The sequence below is a fragment of the Cyprinodon tularosa genome, unplaced genomic scaffold, assembly GCF_016077235.1.
Source record: "Cyprinodon tularosa strain WSP-4 unplaced genomic scaffold, ASM1607723v1 ctg201, whole genome shotgun sequence".
In the NCBI taxonomy this organism is placed as follows: Eukaryota; Metazoa; Chordata; class Actinopteri; order Cyprinodontiformes; family Cyprinodontidae; genus Cyprinodon; species Cyprinodon tularosa.
In genome coordinates, this window is record NW_024038739.1 from 537,088 (window position 1) to 553,731 (window position 16,644).

Consider the following 16,644-nt stretch of genomic DNA (forward strand, 5'->3'; position numbering starts at 1 on the left):
AGATTTAAAAGTCTGTACTACTTTTTTGTGCTATAAATAATATTTTGGTAGTGTTTTGCAATGTTTATTTCAAAGAAAATTTTGGCGAGGTTCAAAAAATGCAAAATATTTTGTCCCTAATATTTCAGGCAGGGTCAAAGCTACAATGGTGCTGACACCAGAAAACCATTCTATGACATCTTGCCTTTACAGAGGTACCAAAAGTTTCTTCTTAAATCTAATAGCTGTGAGGCTATAAGTGATTTACTTTTGTGTGTTTTTGTCAGGCAGAAATTTATTTATACCCCTGAGGGTGTAAGAGGTTAAGGTTAAAACCGGATCTGATCAATAAGTGATGCATTTTTTAAAACATCTCTATAAATAAGAGCCCCCCAATATTCATGGGTGTTGCTGGACAAGTTTTCTAGGGACTGATGCCCTTATTCAAAAGCAAAATATTTCAATCGACAATTTAAAAAATCCTACCACAAAAAAATGTTTCTTAGCTACTGTCGTATCATCAGCCCAGTAAAGCTCAATGTATGCTATGTTTTGCAATATTTTTTTTTTCAAAGCCACAGTTTAAAAGACCATAAAAAAAAAAAATCCTACCTGAAATGAAAGTCAAAAGCGTTATGGTTTCTAGAGACTTGGGATAGTTATGGTTTTTAGGGGGATGGGTATTGTGCTAGTGTTTTTATCCCCAGTATCTCTAACAACAAAAAAATAAGCATACTTTAAATCGCATTGAATTTTACATCAGTTTGGAACTGTTTTTGGCACTGCAAACAGCCGTTTGTATGTCAATAAAGCTTCTCTCTTCTGCTACTTTTCCGTTAGTCATGCAGTTTATTGTCCCCTGTTATTTCAGACAACATTGCATCAATTCCACCACATCCACCTTATGATGTTGGAAAACCCATTGATCAGATCTAGATTGGCCCTGGAATATTGTAAGAACTTACTTTTAGAGGACCTTCCAAAGCCATTCTTTACACATGGCACTTTTCTTAGATTAAAGTTCTTAGACAAAACCTTCATTGGGTCTAACCTCACATGCAGAGCGGCATGTAGCAAAATGATTCCGTGAGGAAATCCCACTGACTTTTGCTCATCATGAAGCCTAAACAGCACAGCAGCACCATCCCCACCGCCCCCACCTCCCGAAGTTCTTGATGATCTATATATCATGTTAAGTGCTTTCATGAGGATTGCTTTAGGATTACTGGAGGATTACTGGAGACAGTAGGCAGTTTGAATAAAAAGGTAGATCCAGATAATATCACAAATGCTCTAAAAAAATCTATATATAAATACAGTATTAGCGAGCTGTTGCTACTAAGGCTGCTATGTCAACAAAGAGGGAGATGAATGCATGCATTTGGAAACCATTGTTAGCAATGGTTTAAATTCTCTCTCTTTACTCTTTAAATTGATGGTTTCAGCTAAACTTTTTTACTGCTCTGTGACAACATTGCATCAATTCCACCATCAAGGTTTACTGTTGTCCTGCGCAACACACTGAAGGGTCTGTATAACTGAGCTTTAATGTGAGAAAATAGGTTTTGGTGCCAGACTGAGCCTGAGGAGTAGAGCAGAAGGTTTGCAACCCTGCTGCTATAATCAATGACCTCCATTGAGAGTATAATCCTAAATAACCTTAAAGGCAGAATTTATATGGGGCTGCCTCTAATTATCATTGCATAGAGCCAAATCCAAGTTTGTTTTTAAACAATCCTTTAATATAAAATGATTTCCCCTCCTTGGATTTGTTGTGTTAAAAATGCTAACAGTTAGAAAAAAAAACATTCCCGTTAAGCTTGATTTTTGTTTGAATACTAATAGATGCAATAAAAATAGTTGAGTGGCAAATGTCCTTGTTAATATTTTCAACCTAGAAACATATCTACTGTAGTTGAAAGATTCTAGTAATCTAAGAAACCTTGGATATTTCAACATATCAGTGTCTTTGTGTAATAACTAGTAAAAAGTTGTTATATTGTTAAATCAATTATTTCTTATTCTTACACAAATATTTTTCTAATCCTGTGCTGTGTACTTTATACTTTCTGTAGTAGTGTTTAAGTGTTTTTAATGCTTTATTGCCTCAAGGGATGTAAACAGTTGACTTACTATTAACTTTTAATTCATGGTTTTTTAAAGTATGTTTTCTATCTGATTAACTGATAATGTAATCTAGTAGGAATCTTTTTTAGTGCTGTAGTGTTACTCTAGTCCAGTGTTTTTCAACCCTGGTCCTCAAGGCACACTCTTCTGCATGTTTTGGATGTTTCTGAGATTCATTACACCTGATTCAGATGATTGCAGTTCAGCAAAGCCTGATAATCTGCTATCAATTGATAACAGGTGTGTGAAAGTTGGAAAACATCTAAAACATGCAGGGCAGTGTGCCTCAAGGACCAGGGTTGAAAAACTCATCTGTAGTCCACTGGATGGCGCTACTGTTCACTCTGTGGCAGGGCATCACTGTTATTTGCAAAAGAAGAAATCCCAAGGCAAGGCATGCTTGATCAAAAAAATTAATGCACTTTATAGAAATACGTTTGAACAACCCTCAGTAAAAAAATCAAAACCCTGTTTTAAAGAGCTGCTAACGGTCTCTCCAAGCACTGAATGCCAGATTACAAAAGAAAAAGACATGATTTTCATCTCTTGATGTAAAAAAACAGAAATATTACAATGAATCGTTTTAGGGTTGCAATGATACGTCATTTCCCTTGTTAACTTTGGATGTTAATGCAGCATTCATTCTGTAGAATCAAAGTTTTATTAAAATTTAGCTAAACAACCCCAGACTTTTGGCCTTAGGGCTGCCCCACTGATCTCTAATAAAACACTGGATTGCTGATTACCCGTTGGTAGTACAGAGTTGAAGTGAAGCCACCGACCACCATATTGATACTCCCTAGTTAGACCGGTTTCAGTATAAACAATACGTGCGCTACAGCATCGATAACAATGATGTTCTCATTTTCAGGGGGACTAAAGTCTTTTAAAATGAAAATAATTAATCACTTTGACACATACTTGGTGTTTCATAGCATAGTTACTTAACTTACAATAAAAAAATAAGCGCATCACATTGCATAGTCATTATGAAGTCAATGAAGTCTATAAATCACGTAATATATCATACAGGTCCATCACAACAACATGGATGTGTTAATGGAGCATAATACAGATGTGCCAAAAGTACTAAATTGATTATATACATGTAATATACATACAGTCATTACATCTTACATGTCTGATCATGCATGGTATATATCCATCCATCCATCTATTTTTTTCACTCATCCCAAGCGGGGTTCTGAGGGGTACTTCTCTAGCTGTCTACAGGCTTGAGGCAGGGTACACCCTAAACAGATCGCCAGAGACAAACAGGACAAACAACCATTCACGCACACACTCACACCTAACCAATTAACCTAACAGTCATGTTATATATATATATATATATATATATATATATACACAAAAATAAAACTCTTCCTCACCCATCGCGGGTCGTCTTCCCCACTTTTCCCTCCAAGATCAGGTCCTCTACCAGAGGCCTGGGAGCTTGAGGGTCCTGCGCAGTATCTTTGCTGTTCCTAGAACCGCACTCTTCTGGAGCGAGATGTCTGATGTATTTCCAGGGATCTGCTGTAACCACTCCTCCAGTTTGGGGATCACTGCCCCAAGTGCCCCAGTGACCAAGCTCTTCTCTGAGCTCCTGGTATTTCTCTAGTTTCTCATGTTCCTTTTTCCTGATGTTACAGTCACTTGATATTGCTATTTAAACCACAGCTTTCCTCTGCTTTTTGTCCACCACCACAATGTGCGGTTGGTTTGCCATCACCATTCTGTCCGTCTGTATCTGGAAGTCCCACAGGATCTTGGCTTGATCATTCTCTACCACCTTTGGAGATGTTTACCACTTTGACCTTGGGGTTTTCGGCCCCTAATATATATATATATATATATATATATATATATATATATATATTTTTTTTTTTTTTTTTAAATCAGGTGTTTTCTGTGATGTTCAGGAAATGTTCAGTCAGACATCTGCACTTGTTGACAAGTATGTTGCTTCAATGAACATCAGCAAGGTACTTTAAATGAAAACTAAAAGATGAATATTTTATTTTACTAAATTATCATTTAGTATATGTGTATTTAATTGTTTTGTTTTATTTGAATTACTAGTGTGAATTTATCATTATCTTTAATGGGAAGGTATGTAAACTTTCAAGCACAACAATATATACAGACATTTACAGCACACACAAACTACTCTCACTATCTTTGACTTCCATTCATCTCTACAGCCTAACCCAGAACCCTTTTCCCTAAACTTAACCATTACATGTTCAATCCTAACCCTAACCTCAACCAAAACTCGATCCACACCTTATTACTAAACATGATCCCTGACACAGAAACTTGCACTTTTTTTAAAATCAGGGTAAACACAGATTATATGCACATTAATTGGGTGAGTTGTCATAGATTTAAACCAAAATCAACATCTTCTGTGATAAAGGGAAATAAAGATGAAAGGATATGAGTTAAATGATATCAGTTCATATCCCATACATGTTAATCTAACATTATTCAATAGGCTTTGAGTACTTACTGTATGTGCTTGTTTATTGAACTGTTCGCTCCAAATGTATGTAAAGCCTCCTTGGATAACATCAATGCAATGCAGCAAAACATCCCCTCTGTTCTGTTATCTATCCACAACATATGTGTCTCAGCACCTTGCCATGACCCACTTCCACTCTTGCACAAACACTGAGACACAGACATGTATGTAGAAGGAACCGTGCAAAAGAAATTCATAGCCCTGTTATGAAGAACCATCAAGCATTATATCTTTTGCCAATTTTGGGTGAGTTAATTGAACTATATTGAACATTAAAAAAAATGTATTTGCTAGTCTAATACTATTCCTTCCTTCTGTTGATTTAGCTCTTGCATTTTTGCCCATCACTATAGGTAAGTGACCTATATGAAGCTCTGTTTACTAGTAACTAGGAAAAAAGGTAATACTTTAATATAGTTGATCTAAGCAATAAAAAGTTGTAGTAAGAATATGTTAAAGTGGGATATTATATGTGGGGTTATATATTTGACTTCTTATATGCTAATATGGTGTACTTGTGTAAAACAGTAATATTTTGAAGCATTTTATAGGCAAATATTAATTTTGAAAATACTAAATATCAACTTCTTGGCCAAATCCTGACTTAAAAAGGCCCTTTCTTTTCTCTGTTTTGTTTTTATTTTCTCAAGTTTTGTTTATCCTCCTCCTACATGACATCTAACTGCAGGTTCTTTGCGGGGTAAAGAAGCAGGATGATTCCACACCATAGATCCAAAATGTCTCACTTATGATCTTTGAGGAAAGTCATTACTACATCCACCTTATGATGTTGGAAAACCCATTGATCAGATCTAGATTGGCCCTGGAATATTGTAAGAACTTACTTTTAGAGGACCTTCCAAAGCCATTCTTTACACATGGCACTTTTCTTAGATTAAAGTTCTTAGACAAAACCTTCATTGGGTCTAACCTCACATGCAGAGCGGCATGTAGCAAAATGATTCCGTGAGGAAATCCCACTGACTTTTGCTCATCATGAAGCCTAAACAGCACAGCAGCACCATCCCCACCGCCCCCACCTCCCGAAGTTCTTGATGATCTATATATCATGTTAAGTGCTTTCATGAGGATTGCTTTAGGATTACTGGAGGATTACTGGAGACAGTAGGCAGTTTGAATAAAAAGGTAGATCCAGATAATATCACAAATGCTCTAAAAAATCTATATATAAATACAGTATTAGCGAGCTGTTGCTACTAAGGCTGCTATGTCAACAAAGAGGGAGATGAATGCATGCATTTGGAAACCATTGTTAGCAATGGTTTAAATTCTCTCTCTTTACTCTTTAAATTGATGGTTTCAGCTAAACTTTTTTACTGCTCTGTGTTAATTCGCAAAAAAGCTACGAAAGCTCATTTTGTACAATTATTACAGTAAAAACTGTCTCTTTTTTACTTTTTTAAAAGTAATTAATGGAGCCAATTATTGATTGTAAAATAAGATGGCATCGTTGCAGGCAGTCTTTTGCTGTCAATTTTATCTTGTTTATTCTGGCCCTTTGCGCGAGTGAAATCAGGTCTTTCTTGGTGTATTTCCAGACATTACTATTTTTAAGTCTGTTCGTAAACAATTTGGCTTCCGTTGATATAAGGGAACATACTGTTTTCCTCCAGTTCTCGTCCAAATCCCAGTTTATGTAAACCAAGTTTTGCAAAGCACTTACCACATGAACGATATTTGACCTGGCAAAGTGATAGAAGCTGAAGCTGGTATCCATTTCGGCCCGTTTTGTCTTGGCTTTTTCTGAAACCAGTTGATACTTTCCTGGGTTATGTTATTGAAACCCCCCTGCTTCTCTTCCAGCTAGAATCTGCTTGGTAAATGCCAGACTACATTAACGCCGCATGCGATGCAAAATTGTACTTTTGCTGCTAGGCACGCCACATAAACCAATCAAAGAAGCTGATCTAGGAGCGAGTAGGGAGACAAATACAGCTCTGCTGAAGCAGAGAATAATAGTCAGTCCTCTGAAACAGTTTATTAACGTCTAAATTAACTTAAAATGTCGAAACCTGCTGGCAAAATATGTTTGCTTTTATTATTCTGGTGCCTGCAGTTTGTAGCACATACATGAAAAACGCAAACATCTACTTCCAGCTGCCAAGAACAGTAGCTGAAAACCCCTAGCTGCTTATGGGAATACCCAGTGACAGCACACCGCTGGAATGTGGGGATCTGATCAGCTCTGACAGCATGATAAACTGACTGCATAGACAATTTTGAGGTGGACTTTCTCACTTAAAAATATATTAAAACTACTTTTTTACCAGTTACCACAGCAAATATACCAAAGCCACCATCTTAGACTCCTTGTGTTCATTTTTAAGGTCTTAAAAAACCTAGCCTTGTTTAACTTGACAGAAGAGGATAGTTATGAGACTTTCTACTTTTTTACATTTGATAGGCTGCTTTCCTATATCTTATTAAAACTCATTAGAAAACTTACTTTTGTCTACTGGCCTTCAACCCAAGTTATATTTGCTCTGATTTCATTTCTACTGGTATTATTTTTGTCTGTCTCCTAAGTGTAATAAGCTCAGAACTGGGACAGAGAATTCAGGCGAGACAGACAGTGGATTACTTAAAGCCGTTTATTTTAAACACAGGAGCAGGCCGTAGGTCTGCGGGATCAGCACCTAGAGCGTCTATGACTGAAGCTTTGTTGGATAGAAACACAGGTTTAGTGACTGCGAATAATCTGACGGAGGATGATTATGTACGTGTGAGTCACTAACTTGGTTTAACAGTTCAGTCCTGTGTCCAAAGAACGGAGATGGTTCCAGCAGGTCTACTGAACAGAAGCAGAGGGCGCTGTCAGAGATTTCCAGACGTGAAAAGCTGCAGAGCTGACAGGAGACAGGCAGGCAAATTGATAAGACAGAGGCAGGTGGGATCAGAGGTCCAAAACAAAAATGGATCAGGATCGGACAATCAAAACACTAAAGTACGCTAGAAAACTCTCGTCACCAAAGGCTCAAGAATAATCTGCCGATATTGGCTGGGAAACGGGGAGCTTTAAATAGGAAACCGGAACAGGTGGATCTGATGAGGAACAGGGCAAAGCTAGACAGGTGAAGGAGATGAGCAATCAGGACCAAAATGGTGACACTAGGTTGTGTATAGTGTTTCAAGTTTCTTAATTTATTATAATTTCTTAATTTATTATAGAGTGTTGAGTTTTTAATAATTTTATCATACATATTAAATATATTTTATTGTCTTGATTGTTCACCTAAAAATAACTGCACTTATTCCAGGTGAATCCGGTTCTCTTCGCCCAGTGTTGTCTGGTCCTGACAGAGCCTACCTCAATACCCGGGTAGTCTTCCGCTGTTCTGTCCCCAACCTGTCCTCTATGGCCAGCTACATGCTGATAAGGGATCGACGTTTCGTTGTTGGCAGAAATGTTGGCCGTCAAAGGAACAACACTGCAATGTTTCCTCTAAAAGTCAATGCAGCTTCAGATGGGTCATATCACTGCAAAGCTTCAACTGAAGAAAGCCGAGGATTGAGCAACAGGATCAAACTGACCATAGTCAGTAAGTAATAAGCTGGTGGATTATTTTACAGAATATTAATCCTGTCTAATCACAGTCTGATGCGGTTTACCTTCTTTCTAGCCCCACCATCTAATATCAGAGTGACCTCTGACCCCTACCCTCCGGTTGCATTCGAGGGGTCTCAGATTGTCCTAAGCTGTGATGCTCAACGTGGTTCTCACCTTAACTACACCTGGTATTTTAACAGGACCACAATAATGTCATCAACATCTGGCTTCAGCATTGTGGGGAACAAGCTAGTGATGGAGAAGGTGACTTTGGAGAGGGAGGGAAATTATAACTGCATTGCTTGGTCTATGGTGCAGCAAATCACCAGGTATTCAACCTGCACAGAAGTCAAAGTGACAGTCAAAGGTAAATACTGACAAAAACATGTAACGTAACAGAAACATACAGGTAAGGAAAGTGTCCAAATGAGGCTATGAATAGAGATAATCCAAAGAAAACTTACAACTAAAAGTTGGAAAATCATGAAAATGCTTTAAGGGACGGGGATGAAGGAAGGGGTTTCCAGGACTCTACTTCTTCTGGCTTCTTTCATACAACTTTTGGCTTTTTCAAAGTCTTCCATACACTGGTTTAATACCTCATCAAGCACTCAAATAAGGCAGACCTGACCCTAATTGAACACTAGTTAAATTTATCCGGTCAAATAAAGTTAATTTAAAGATGAAATTTTTTTCTTTTCTAACATATACAGTAGTTTTCTCTCGATGTGACAAAGATGAAGCAAACTAGCGCAGCTTACATTTAAATGCAAGTGTTTCTTCCACATTTTAGGCCACCGTTACACCCGCTGCCAAATTCATGTGAACCTGCACTGATGCAGACTGACTTTTTAAGGGATGAACTGTCCACTCGCCCTACACACTATGTGCTTTGGACCAGCCCTAAATATGCCAGACTGGCTGAAACGTACAAATGCGGGGTTTAGTGGCACGGGGTAGTGTTTCGGGGCCAGTTTGCAGTTGGGCCCCTAAGAGGTTTAGCCTCAATTGAAATGACAGAATTTTGTGTGTAATCCAGTCAGGGGCCTACTTTCTTGATGGTTGCCTCAGTGCACAGAGATTCAAGCCTTAACCAGTTTTTCACATAAAGACTGCGAGGCAGCATCCTGCTGCTCCAGTGTGGAGGGGTTATCGTATTGGAGCATGGGCTCAACATCAAGTCATGAAATCAAGCGTATTTTAACACACTTTTAATTAATTTTAATGACTACATTTGAAGTTTAACTATGTATATTTGACCACTTATTTACGATGATCCATGGTCAGACAGATGGTCAGAACTGTAAAGACAACAGTAGGAAGGAGGAACAGGAGGACAAACCAGGGTCCAGGGTCAGAGCCGGGTGATCAGACCTCTAATTAAGCACCGGAGGGAAATCCAGAGGTCGAGAAACACATCCAGGTTAGGCAACGGACAGGCAGACAAAGAGATCAGGGTCAGTCTGAACACTCAGGAAGTCAGGAATCAGAATGGAGGAAAATATCTCACCAATGGCTTGAAATAATCTGGCACTGATGTTTGGTGTGAAGGCTGGTTATATGGTTGCAGTTGGATGAGATGAGTAGTAATGAGAATGGGGCAAAGCAAAGCAGGTGTGTCTTGCAAGGAATCAGACCAACATGACACAAACTGCCTTTTTGACAAAAGTGGGAATGCTGCTGTGTGCCGAGGGACAGCTCATGACCCATATACCAGTTGCCACAGGTAGGAGTCCAGGGACCACTACACTACTGCGGGGCCTGGCCCTGCTGATCTTTGCCAAATATCTCTCCCCTCTCTTAACGCACTTTCCTTTCTACATACTTTCAAATTATAACAAAAATAAAGGCCACTAGAGCCTAAAAATATTCTTAACAAACACAGAATTTATTTAGTGGATGAATAAATGTTAACTGATTCTCCTTCCTGACTGGAGGATGTATGCAGCACCTCTAGATTTACCAAGGGCCTCTAGTGTGTTTCCCAGACTTATGGTCACTTGCTTAGTCTGTCAGATTAGTTTGTGATGTTTTGATATTTCTTTTTTTTTATCTGTGGTATATGGTTTATAACCTAACATAGGTTTAAACAACTGCATCATTTTCTCCCTGACATAACTGCTGTCCCTTATTAATAAAACTGAGAGCCATTCAGAGAACAGATGGTTTTATATTGAGATATAATCACACCCAGTTGAACACTTTTTACTAAATAATGTAGTATTTTGTTTAGAGCCATTGCAATAATCTGTCTGAAAAAAAAAATGCAACAACTTTAAAGTTTTTTTTTGTTGTCTTCCTTCCAATTCAATGTTACGCAATTCATGACGTGGCTGTAAGCTGAGAAACCTACACAATCTTAACAGCTTTGGAATAAAAAGGCTTGTTGATCAGATTAAAAGTACCTTTTGAAACAACCTTTAAGCAGGTATTAAACAATTAAACCTTCCTGTTACAAGTGAGCTTTTCTCTCTACTGTTGCTGCATGCATTGTCACTGTGAGGGATTGCTGTCGAGTCAATGGCAAAGTGCAATGAGCTGGTTTTCCTAGATGGAACATTTTTAACCAATCAACTCTTTTATCTGGTTAAATTGTCTCTGTAATGTGCCTTGAGCTGACATGTGTTGTGAATTGGCGCTATATCAATAAACTGTACTGAAATTGAAGCACATTTTCCAGAAAGCCCACATTCCAGTGATGGTTGGATAAAATGGGGATTTATTTGAGTCCTTTCCAAGACACACTTTTTTCTTTTTACCTTCTCTTCTCTTTTCTTTTTTACAGTTAAGATCTCAAAACCAGAAATCTCCCTTTTCATTTTCAAAGAGGGGGATACTTACCTTGGAAATGTAACCTGCTCGTCTTCAAAAGGGACTCCACCAGTAAACTTCTCTCTTTTACTGGATGACACAGAGGTCATAACTGCCACAGCTGCCAAATCACTGGCTGCATGGTTTAAGATTCCTGTTGCCATTGGGCTGAACATGGGAGAGGCCCGATGTCGAGGGAGAAATGAGGCGCAGGACTTGAAGAGTGAGGCCCTCACTCTGGAAGTAGGTGAGGTGCACATTGAAGGTGTTTGCTTTTTTGTGACCCACACTCTTGGTTTCCTCTTTCAGCTCAATGCTCTTCTGTACTCCATTTCCATTTTGTTTCAAGTCCCGGTTGGAGGAGATGTAAGGTTGGAAGTTGACTATCTGTACACTGCTGAAGCCAAGCTGGACGCTGTGAAGCTTAGCTGTCACATCAGCAGAGGGACGTTCCCACACTTCTCCTGGCTAGTAAACAACACTATACTTCCGACTGAGTCCCAAAAGGATTTCAAACCTCAAACGTTTCTGTCCCACCAAAAACAAGGCCTCATCCTCTCTGAATTCAGCGCAGAGTATGCTGGGTATTACCGCTGTAGGGCCAGAGACAGCTATGAAGACTCTGGGCCATGGGCAGAAAGTGCAGCTGTGCTGGTCCAAATCACCGGTGAGATGGGATATTATTTAGAATATTACCTGATTTTCAATCAGTTTCATTCCTATTTCTGTGCAGTTTTGGCTAGAATACCCACCAGACTTCTACATTATAGATGTTTTCAATACTTAAGTTGAAGAGATACAAAAGAAAATAACTTTTGTAACATTCTCAATGTAGGCCAACTTCTTATTGAAAGGTAAATGCTTTGAACTTTTGGACAAAACAGGAAATATTAAAGAATGATTTGGCAATATATGCTGTGTTCCGGGCTCTGGAACCTATTGTATTACTTTAACTTCAATAAACTTTAACTATATTGCAGTGTTTTTGTCTCAACCCCAATTCAAAGCATTTTAAGAGCACCAGCCATGATGCATGAGCTAATCCCTCACCCTTTTAGATGGAAAAGCTCAAGTTGGGAGTGGCGGCCTAGTGGTATGGCATAGAGCTTGGTATCCTGAGTTTCTGAGTTTGAGTCCATCTCCCACAGACTGACACTCTGGGTCTCTAAGCAAGACCCTTAAACCCACACTGCTCCCCAGGTGCTGCACAATGGATGGGTTAAATGCAGAGAGTTCATTTTGTTGCTCTGTACTTGTGACAGTGTAATGACAATAAAAGCTGGGAAAAACAATACAATTGGCAGGAAATGTTAAACTATCTTTTAATCAGTACAGAAAAATTTTAAATATACATGAGAACGCTTGATCCTTTTAAAATGAATATTTTTTGTATCCAAGTTACACAAAAAGTTCAAATTTAACAATGAAATCTTGGGGTGGCATAGTTTTAACCTTTGTAGTTGCAGTGAAAGAAAGAGAAACAAAAATCTAAATAATTTCTGTTTATTTATCCTTTGCGAATTTAAAAACAAACACTTTACAATGAAAAAGCCTATTTAACTGAATCATACAGATGTATTCCAATTCAACAACAATCATTAATAAATTATTTAATTTTTAAACAACCCACTACTTTTCTACAATTCCACTACAATCCACAACTATTAAGCTGTTCCAGTCATCCACATACAGCGAAGATTAAGACTTTTTTAAGACTTTTCATAACAGTTTTATTTCAGATGTAGCTTTGAGTTAAATATTGGAATAAATAGATATTGGAAGAAGAAAAAAAAGTAGAAGAATACACCATCCCCTATGTTAAACATGGTGGTGGTAGCATTATGGTTTGGGAAAGCGTTTATTTAGCAGGCTCAAGGAAGCCTATTTAGTTGAAAGGAGAATGAAGGAGATAAATACAGGACAATCTTAAAACAAATGTTAAAACAAATGCTTAATAATATGTTAGAATTAAAGATTGAAGATTAAAATGGTAAGTGGACATATGGACTTGAAAACTCATGTAACAGATGATTTCTGTGCAATATAGCTTTAGTTTGGGCTAGTTTACAAAAAAAACAAAACAAAAAAACAAAGCAATTAAGTTTTTTTGACAATCAAAAGCACACCACACTTTTCATATTTTTATTTAAAAACATATCGAAGACCTTGGATATTTCCCCCCACTACAGGTTCATGCAAATTTCTTTGTGAACTATCACATCAATAAAATAAAATGAATCCAATTTTATGGTTGAAATATAATCTTTGGGTTTTCCTTTTTTCCTACCCTCGTTTTCTCTTCCATCAGAAGAAAACCTGAACTCAATGGCTCAAGCATCGTCCTGCACATCCACAATGTCTCAAAGTAAAAATTACATGATGCACTATTAATACACTTGGATGATATGCAGAGTTACATTAATGACTTGGTATCTTCTGATCCACAGAGCTTTTTTCAGATGTTATCACCATAGTCTTCTGCTGCTTCTTTCTCTTGATGCTGGCAGTGGCTTCAGTCTGCGTTTACAAGATGTTTGACCAACCCCAAGGTCTGTGTGTCAACATTTGCAAAATCTGTCTTTGTGAAATGTGGAGTTGAATATTTTTCTTCTCTATGTGTGTCTTTTTTTTTTTACAGCTTTTACCAATGTTTCTGCAACTAAGTAAGCTTTCCACTTTCTCTAAAATAGATTAATCTATGAATTAACGAGTCAGCAAGTTAATGCATCTGTAATGCGTATTTTTTCATTATTTCAGCACAATATCATTTCATCTCTCTGGACCCCAGTCTCAGTCTGTGGGTCTGCAAGCAGACACATTATCCTGTGATGTCCACAACCAGGTAAACACAGCACCAGAATTAAAATACTTTGTTTTTGGTGCCAAAAAGAACCCATTCAAGACAGAATATTGAGTATTGCTAAAGACTGTTTTTTTTTTTTTTTTTTTTTTTTTTTTGAAAAACAAACTGAGGTTGTCTGTTGTTTTAATAGTGTGTCAAGCTAATAAAGATAGAGTAACAATAAAGTGGACATAAACTCTAGCTGTATGTGTAACAGTGTTCAGAATATTTTCTTATCACACCTTGTTCATGCTCTCAGAACTGTTAATAATTCTAGTATTGTTTAGTTTATCTTGTTTGCATTTTATTTATTTATTTAGTCAGGACGGAGCACATTAATGAACAATCTTATACTTCTGTACAGATTGTAAATGAGCCAGATTATAGCATAGTTGCTAATTTACATCTGTCGTCCTGAGGCAGGAAGACAAAACAACACAAGATCACATAATACAATATCAGGCAAAACACATAGACACACGTTCAGACAATGACATTTTGATAATACTCTTAGCTTGCATTGATTTTGAATGAAATTACTTGGATATACTTTATTTGAAACATTGTTGCTTCAAAATATCTCCACAATTGTTATCAACCAGGCTTGATATGAAGATGCTAAAACCACAGGATGATTTTACACAAAAATTGAAACTACACAAGTAGCAGCATTAACTTATTGTTTCTTATTTAAACCTGGATGCAGCAAATATCTCGCCTGGTGAGCCAGACTGAGTTAATCATTATATAGTGCATATCAGTCCGGAAGGGAGCGGGTAGAGTCTCATTTCAAAGGCGGGACCAGGGTAGGACTTACAGAGCAGAAACAGATTAGTCGTTCCAATCTTCACAGATATAACAATTTTAAAAAGAATATAGCTGATATAGGTAGTTTTATTAGCCAACTGTCAGATGGATTAATGATCCTGCAGTCAGCTGCTATCATGATAGCAGTTTACCAGCTGTAGGTTTTAAGCAGGGCGATTGATTTCAGTCCTTTAGTTTCTACATCACGACTCTACAATTTTCAAAATTAGAGATATTTCCAAATGCATATTTTTTGTAGCAGCTCTCTTTTAGCCAGCTGAACAGAGTCATGGTCTGAGACAAGAATGGGGGTGCTACAGTATGGTACTCTTTGCTCTGTGCAGCTGGAGATTATAATAGTCGTCCCAGCCCTTCTCTCAATCCTCTTAAAAATTTAGTTACATTAAACATCCATTGCATCTATACATAAAAACAATAAAAAAAATCTATTTCTGAATGATAGTGCTATTCATGTCTGCATAGCATAGTGAGCAGAAGTAAGTACTTTTGTAAACTCACCTCTGTCCGCAAAAATACAAATAGCTTCCTTTTAAAGCTGCATTCAGAACCATGATAGCTTGTCTATTTTCATTTTCTTTGTTTTTAGTCGTTGTTGACATATTTTGAAATTATTATTTTTATCTCTTTTAAATGGTTGAATGGCTTTACATTGTTTTAGTTCTTGATCAAACTTCTTCCATTTCTTTACTCCTATAACAGTATTACAAAAGCTTGTTGGGATAGGAAGCATTCTGCTTCCTCTTCCTAGCTCCTTTTCTACTCTCGGGGCTATCCTCATAGCATTTATCATGGCGACCGCGGACGCTTATCCACCTTAGCTTAAGTCTCCTTATCGATTTCATATATTCAGAAAGAGCCCTTTGTTTACCTTGCAGGAAATTCGTACACACCGCAAGTATTTTTGTTATTGGCTCCGGTGTAATTTTGCAGCAGTGTCACAGTGCCACTGGAGGCATGGCATATGTCCTGATATCTACTTTTGATAAAACTTCTACTTCTTTTTAATCACCTCATTAAGTGGATATGTTAAACATAGCCAAATCTGTATTTTTATACTTAATCTTCACTAGCTGCAATAGATTTATAAGCCACTTTTGGTCATTTTGTTTTTTACAGTTCTCCTTTACATGTGATTTTTAGTCCTCTATTATACCTGAACATATTTACATTAAGGTTTATCTACTTTGGACCTCATCAACTTCTCGATATCACATTTTTTAAATGTCCTATTTATAGTGATATTTTTGTATTTATCAGTTATATCTTAGATAGACAATTTCTAATACATTTTTCATGACACCATTTTCAGTTTGCAATTACACTTTTTACATAAACACCATTAAAGGATATTTCTTGAATTATTTCATTGTTCAAAACATTAAGAAAGAAAGAATTATAGAAAGATGCAAAATACTTTAAAATATCTTTACACGATTAGACTGCTTTGGGGTTTTTTAATGTATCAGATCTATTTGATTTTTATCATTTTACTCATTTAATCTAAACTTTGCATTGTGTTTAACAGAAAAACAATAAGCAAAAAATACATGATTGTCTCTCTGTCTCCTTTTCAGACTGTTGAATTCACATTATGAAGACATCCAAGAATATCCTGATCCTTCTTAATCATTGTTTGTTTAAAATGTTTTAAATTATTTATCACATATGTATTCAATAATATTCTAAGATTCTGCTATTCCTGTCTAAAGAGCGAGAAATGGTATCTAACAACTACTGTATATTGCCATTTTTCAAATGAACATATTTTAAAGATGTAAATGTGTTTTTCCATTAAATAAGTGAAAGAAAAGAAAATCGTTTTGCTTCACTGTGTGTCTAATTTCTTTAGATTCAAATTTGATGTTTTCAGTCCAGCTTACCTGATGAGAAGGGCGTACTAGTTCAGGAGGCGTTGCGTGCTGCAGCCCTATCAGTTGCTTGCACATTTTTCTGACTGTGACT

At 37.1% G+C, this 16,644-nt stretch overlaps 1 protein-coding gene across 1 annotated transcript; it reads left to right on the top strand.

Annotated features, from left to right (window-relative positions):
- The first annotated feature begins 4,722 nt into the window (after nucleotides 1-4,722).
- Nucleotides 4,723-16,497, top strand: LOC119783315 (Fc receptor-like protein 5). Its single transcript, XM_038284768.1, has 11 exons — nucleotides 4,723-4,879; nucleotides 4,960-4,986; nucleotides 7,912-8,193; nucleotides 8,275-8,568; nucleotides 10,987-11,259; nucleotides 11,362-11,679; nucleotides 13,321-13,377; nucleotides 13,460-13,561; nucleotides 13,651-13,675; nucleotides 13,770-13,854; nucleotides 16,257-16,497. The coding sequence occupies exons 1-11, from the start codon at nucleotides 4,840-4,842 to the stop codon at nucleotides 16,275-16,277; spliced, it is 1,524 nt and encodes a 507-aa protein (XP_038140696.1). The 5' UTR covers nucleotides 4,723-4,839; the 3' UTR covers nucleotides 16,278-16,497.
- The last annotated feature ends 147 nt before the right edge of the window (nucleotides 16,498-16,644 follow it).